This window comes from Salarias fasciatus, chromosome 7 (genome assembly GCF_902148845.1).
Source record: "Salarias fasciatus chromosome 7, fSalaFa1.1, whole genome shotgun sequence".
NCBI classification, from domain to species: domain Eukaryota; kingdom Metazoa; phylum Chordata; class Actinopteri; order Blenniiformes; family Blenniidae; genus Salarias; species Salarias fasciatus.
In genome coordinates this window covers 32,160,803-32,167,743 of record NC_043751.1, presented here as the reverse complement: position 1 = coordinate 32,167,743, position 6,941 = coordinate 32,160,803, and the positions used below count along the sequence as shown (strand labels likewise).

The 6,941-nt window shown below is 50.9% G+C and overlaps 1 protein-coding gene across 1 annotated transcript; it reads right to left on the bottom strand.

The window, feature by feature from the left end:
* Positions 1-3,409: 3,409 nt before the first annotated feature.
* On the bottom strand, positions 3,410-6,672 carry LOC115392386 (iroquois-class homeodomain protein IRX-5-like). Its single transcript, XM_030096978.1, has 4 exons — positions 6,452-6,672; positions 4,299-4,609; positions 3,539-4,152; positions 3,410-3,430 (listed from the first exon to the last, which is right to left on the bottom strand). The coding sequence occupies exons 1-4, from the start codon at positions 6,670-6,672 to the stop codon at positions 3,410-3,412; spliced, it is 1,167 nt and encodes a 388-aa protein (XP_029952838.1).
* Positions 6,673-6,941: the final 269 nt, after the last annotated feature.

The window sequence follows — 6,941 nt, the reverse complement described above, 5'->3', positions numbered from 1 at the left end:
GACGATGGATGGACAGACGGACAGATGGACGATAAAGCAATGAGGTCCAGACAGAAACATGAACGGCAGATAAACGGATCAATAGAATGAAACCGGTCTTCACTGTCAGCGTTACAGAGAACAACAATCCGCTTGGTTCTCTCTGAGCAGCAGCACGGAGAACAGGCCAGAGAACACGAAGCGCAGCGTCAGAGCAGGTTAGAAAGCTGCTCGGGTCCTCCAGCGCCTGAAAACAAACATGTGCACAAACAGCAAAGGCATGAGCGAGCAGCGTCCTCAGCGCTCCGGGGCCCTGGTCATCAGCAGCAGGCGGCGTGAGAGGCTGTCAGCTCGGTGTGGGGTTTACAGGAAGTAGTGTGTGTTTTACAGCAAGTAGTGTGTGTTTTACAGGAAGTAGTGTGTGGTTTACAGGAAGTAGTGTGTGTTTTACAGGAAGTAGTGTGTGGTTTACAGGAAGTAGTGTGTGTTTTACAGGAAGTAGTGTGTGGTTTACAGGAAGTAGTGTGTGTTTTACAGGAAGTAGTGTGTTTCTTACAAAGTGTGTCTTTTACAAGAAGTGTGTGTTTTACAGCAAGCGGTGTGTGTTTTACATTAAGTAGTGTGTGTTTTACAGTGTGTGTGTGTATGTGTGTGTGTAGAAGTATGTGCTCATTGTGTCTTTGTTCAGAGGTCTTGTGGTTTGGTCTTGTTTGTTTTGAAGGTTAGTTTGAACGGTCTGTGTGTGTGTGTGTGTGTGTGTGTGTGTGTGTGTGTGTGTGTGTGTGTGTGTGTGTGTGTGTGTGTGTGTGTGTGTGGTGTGTGTGTGTGTGTGCGCGCGTTCTCGTATTTCTATCCTTGTTGGGGCCAAATGTCCCCACAAGGATAGCAAAACGTGGAACAACGTGCCTTGTGGGGACCTTTTTCCGGTCCTAAGTAGGAGAAACAGTGTTTTCTTGACCATGTTGTTGTTACTGAAAAAAGTAAAAGGTCAAAAACATTTCTTTAGGGTTAGGCTTTGTTGTGGTGTGGGTTAGGGTTAGGGTAAGGGTCAGGGTTAGGGGCTAGACATGAATGGGAGTCAATGGACGGTCCCCACAAGGATAGAAATACAAGACTGTGTGTGTGTGTGTGTGTGCGTGTGTGTGTGTGCGTGTGTGTGTGTGTCTGTGTGTGTGTGTGCGTGTGTGTGTGTGTGGTGTGTGTTGTGTGAAGTGTGTGTGTGGTGTGTGCTCAGTTTGTGTTTCTTGGGCTCAGAGGACATGTTCATGTTTTGTTTGTGTGTTTTGTGTGTTTGTGTTGTGTATTTGTTTGTTAGTCATCTGTTTAACAGCCGCTGACTCTCCGACCCGCACTCGGTCTGACCGCTTTATTTCCCATCATGCCTCAGTGCAGCCGGGAGTATTGATCCTCTGCCGGTCGATTCTCCTCTTTAAAAGATTCCAGCTCGTTAGCAGGAGAATCTCCCACTCTGAGGGCCGACCCTGAACGCACCGCGCAGAGGAAAACACTCCAGCAGATCAGACACACACACACACACACAGACAGACAGACAGACAGAGACACACACACACACACACACACACACACACACACACACAGACAGACAGACAGACAGAGACACACACACACACACACACACACACACACACACACACAGACAGACAGACAGACAGAGACACACACACACACACACACACACACACACACACAGACACACACACACACACACACACACACACACACACACACACACACAGACAGACAGAGACACACACACAGACACACACACACACACACACAGACAGACAGACAGACACACACACACACACACACACACACACACACACACACACAGACACACACACACCATTTTCTTGCTTCTCTTCTTATAAACTTCTCTTTTCCTGATTTGTTTACATATTTTGTGTATTTTTGTCGTCGCTCTTGCTGACAGTGGTCTGAATGTTTTGGATCGTCTTCTGTGAACCGTTCCAGTTTGTTCCTGTTAGTCCCAGTTAGTCCCAGTTAGTCCCAGTTAGTCCCAGTTAGTCAGGGTGAGCCGGTCACTCAGCTTGGGTTAGTTTTAGTTCCAGGTCGTCAGTCAGTCAGAGACGCCGGGCCTCAGCGTTACTCTCACTCCTCGCTCTCTGGGAGTTTCGTGTTTTCTGCTGAAGTGACGTCGTCTCTGGATTCAGTCCAGAATCTGGACGATTCACTGAACTCTGAGTTTCTTCCTGTTTGGAGTGATTTGTTTGCACCTGCTTGGCTCTTCGTGGATCAGTTTAGCTGATTTTAGCAGGTTTTTTTTTTCTCAGGCACTTTGAGAGATTAATTTCGCAGATTTGATTGAATAAATAAAACACGTCAGTATGTTTTTCTCTCTGGACAGTTTGTTGCTTGAATTACCGTATTGGCCTGAATATAAGACGATATTTTTTTCCCGAACCGGTTTTCTCAAACCGGTGGTTCTGTCATGGAGGACCAGACTGTCGTTACACATCTGCACCACTAGATGGAGCCAAAGTACCGGAGACCAGGAAGCGTCACAGTGATCTGAGGAGAACTGGAAGGTTCCATCTGGAAGGAAGCATCTGGAACTCTGGACCAGTGAGCAAACAGCAGAGGAGAAGATTAAACTGATGGTTCAACGCCGCAGAGTCAACAAACTGCTGCCAGGATTTATCAGACGGAATCATTAAAGCTCCTGAAGCTGAACAGAACCGGAACCTGATGCTTCTGGAGTCTTTTCCATCATTAATGCAGTTTGAACCTTTGAGTCTCAGCCTCAGATTCTGAGAAAGAGAATGTAGTTGTTCTTTAAAGCTGCAGTAATATCTCTGGATCTTAAATCACTTCAAATGTTTTCTCTGTTGTGAGTTTTCCCAGAATAATTGAACAATAAAAAAGTTGTTTTCTGAGGAACCTGATTGTCTTCAACATATTTTTATTTTCACAAAATGATATTTGAAAAATAGTCGTCTTATAATCGGAGCCGTCTTGTATTCTCGTGATGGTCTGCAGAGCAGAAACGTTTCACTGACTCCGTTGTGTTGGCCTCGGTCCAGGATCTCCTCCGTCGTCTCGCCGGTTCAACCAGCAGCTGATTTCCTCTGTGGTTCTTCTTTATTTCTAATTTCTATCCAGTTCGGTCTTTTCCTGTTCAGTCTGTTTATTTAGAGTCTTTCACCCGTTTGTTGTTTTGTTTATTTTATGTTTGTTTTCCTTCTTTTTTTCTTTATTTCTTTTATTTTGACAGAAAACGTTTGTTTCCAGCAGTTTTAGAAAAACTACATTTATTGGTTTGCAGAGTTCCGACAAAAAGTCTGGAGAGCGTAGAAAACAGTCAGTGTGGAGTTTAGAGGGTCCTGGACCCGGTCCCGGTCCGGGTCCCGGTCCGGGCCTGGTCCAGGCCTGGTCCTGGTCTCAGTCTCTACAGGTTGGCGGCTCCTCTCTGAAGTCCGTGAGACGCCGGCAGGCCGTAGAGCCCCCGGTCCCGGTCCCGGTCCCGGTCCCGGTCCCGGACCACCGCCTGCTGCTGCAGCGTCTGCTGTAGACCCACAAGGGGCCCCCCGGGGCCGCCGCCGCTCAGGGGCCCCCCAGCAGCGGTCCGGGGCCCCCCGGGGCCGTAGCTGGAGTATCCGGGGACGGGGGTGGAGGGGAAGTACAGGTGTGGGACGGTGGTCCGTGGCCCCGCCCCCTCCCCCCCAGACGAGTCTCTGCTTCCTGTGGCTGGGGCCCCCGAGGTGGCCGGGGCCCCCGAGGTGGCCGGGGCCCCCGAGGTGGCTGGGGCCCCCGAGGTGGCCGGAGCCCCCGAGGTGGCCGGAGCCCCCGAGGTGGCCGGGGCCCCCGAGGTGGCCATCTCTGCCAGGGACCACAGTTTGGGTTTCGGGTTCCGGTTCTGGTTCCGGTCCAGCGTGGCTCCACAGGACTCCAGCAGCACTTTGGACGGAGACGCCTCCCGAAGCGGCTCCGCAGGGGGGGGCCCGGATCGGGGGGGGCCAGACCAGGTAGGGCCAGAAGGGGGGGCCCCCGACGGGGCGCTGCGGACCAACATGTGGTCCGACATGTTGGTTCTGGAGTCCTGAAGGTTCAGATCACTGAAGCCGTGCTCTGAGGCTCCGCCCCCCCGCTCTGAGGCTCCGCCCCCCCGAAGCGCCGACGGGCGGCGAGGCTCTGCAGGACAGAGAGGAGAACCGGTTAGAGACCACAGGACAGGGACCGAGACCCAGTCCAGGACCAGGACCAGTACTGACACCAGGACAAGGCCCCCCCCCCCCCCTCACCTCCCTCCTCCCCCCCCCTCCCCCCTCCCCCCTCACCTGCGTCCTCCTCCTCGTCCTCCTCGTCCTCGCTGGGGGGGCGGGCCCGGCCCTCCTTCTTGAGGCGGCGCCGGGCGTTGGCGAACCAGGTGGAGACCTGGGTCAGGCTCATCCGGGTCACCACGGCCAGCAGCACCTTCTCGCCCTTGGTGGGGTACGGGTTCCGCCGGTGCTCCGTCAGCCAGGCCTTCAGCGTGGCCGTGGCGTCCCGCGTGGCGCTCTTCCGGTAGCCGGGCTCTCCGTACGGCGGGTAGAACGGGTGGTACTGCAGACAGGAGGAAGAGGAGGAGGAGGAGGAGGAGGAGGAGGAGGAGGAGGAGGAGGAGGAGGAGGAGGAGGAGGAGGAGGAGGGCGGAGCCTGCAGGGAAGCAGAGGAGCAGTTTCAGCACAGACTCCTGAAATCACTTCTCCCAAAACTCCAAACTCCTCCTCCGCCCTTTTCACCGTTTTCAATAAAGAAGGTGATTTTATATAAATACACACACACACACACACACACACACACACACACACACACACACACACACACACACACACGTATATGTATTAGTGCTGTCATGCAATCCAAAAAATTAATGTAATTAATTACAGAATTTGTAATTAATTATTGTAATTAATCACATTTTAATCTCATATCTGCTTCAGGTCCCCAAGTGAAGAATTCAAATTCAGGGACGTTACAGAACTGTAGTCACGACTCATCAGATGAAAACAGCGAGAAGAGAAGATCTGAAATGCACATTGCTGCTGGTGATGACTGAAGCTCAGTCCGGACTCTCGTCCAGAACAAACTCTGAGCCCCATCAGGAAACTCAAACAACACTTCAGTGTGTTTCGTTAAAGAAATTCAAAAGAAGAAACAGTTTAAGTACATCCCAGCAAACCTATTCGGCCTGGTGCTCTATTCAAAAATGCAGCACAAATATTGATAAAAAAAAATCTGAAATAAAATAAAGCTGAGTCTCAAAGATCCACTGAAGCAAACTGAATTCAAAACGAAGACTAAAACTAACTTAATACAGCAATTCAAAATAAATACTACAGTGAAACATGCCTCTAAATAAGACATCAGTTCCATTCACATTGAATTCACTCAAGTGTGCTATTATTAATCTGAGATTAATATTTTTAGTGTAATCAATTAATCTAATTAATGCACTAAAGTGACAGCCCTGTGTATATATACACACACACATAGTGTATCAGTGTATCTCAGTGTACATAGATTATTATATTATTTTAATAATAATTATATTGTAGCATAATAATAATTCTTAATTACAATTAGTAATAATAATTATAATAATAATATATAATGATAATAATTATTAAAATTATTATATCATGATAATTACTTCATTACTAATAATAAATACTCTATTATGTTATATGTTCTAGACTGATTTTAGATCTCATAGTTTGCAGCGGCTCCCCGGGACTGTGCGTGTCTCCCGGCGTGTCTCCGTCTCCCCGCGTCTCCCCGCGTCTCTCCGTGTCCCCGCGTCTCTCCGCGTCTCGCGCTGCAGATGTGCGCGCGGCAGCTGTTCCGTTCCTGGCGTTCCTCCCGCTGCTCCTTAACGAGACTAACGCGGTTAAATAAAGGCTGAAAAAACAAACAAACCGGGTTTAATCCGCCCGCTGCTGCGTCTCCGGTCCTGATTAAAACTCTACTTTAATGACGAAGAGAAACGTTTAATCCGAACCGCTGGAAAAGACGAGAGTCAAGAGAAAGAAATGAGGAATAAAAAGCAGAATAGAAACGGAAAAAGGAGCGCCGCGGAGAGTCTGCTCTCCGCTGAAGTTAAAGTGAGAATCGGGAGGATCCGGTCCTCCAGGAGGGGTTTCTCTCCCCGGTTTACGGATCCCGGTCTGCGGGTCTCGGTGGTTTTAAAGCGCTTCGTGGTTAAAGTTGGAATGTTTTGGTTCCGGTAGAAGTTTATAAAATGTAGAAAAGTCTCTTTACGCGTCGCGTTTCTGCTGTAACGCGTTTCTAGTTGATGGAAGAATCTTTTTACGCACCGGTTTAACGCAGATCAGCACTAGATCCAGACCCAGAACCAGAGTCAGAACCGAACCTAGACCCGGACCCGGACCCAGAACCAGAGTCAGAACCGGACCCGGACCCGGGCGCCCCGGGCAGCAGGACACTCACCATGAAGCAGCTGAGCGCGGCGGCGGCGCGCGGCTCTCCGTGCGGCAGGTGCGACGCGGCGGAGCCGCAGTACGGAGCGAAGGCGGATCCGCTGGAGGATCCCGACCCCGGTCCCGGTCCCAGGATGACCCCGGAGCCCAGGGGCGGGCAGGGGGAGTGCAGGGCCAGGGGGGGCACCGGGGCCACCGGGGGCTGGAAGAGGAAACCCTGAGGATAAGACATGGAGCCGGACCGGGGACGCACGAGGAACTCGCATCTGAGAGACACGGAGCGAGAGTCCCGGGGACCGGAGGAGGAGGGGGGGGGGGGGGGGGGGGGGGGGGGGGGCTCAGCCTCTCCTCCACTGAACACCTCAGATCAGACTCTCTCTGCTGAAGAGACGTTTCAAAGTAAAATAACTAAAACACACACACACACACACACACACACACACACACACACACACACACAACCACACACCACTCCACTCCAGACAGGGACACTGAGAGGGA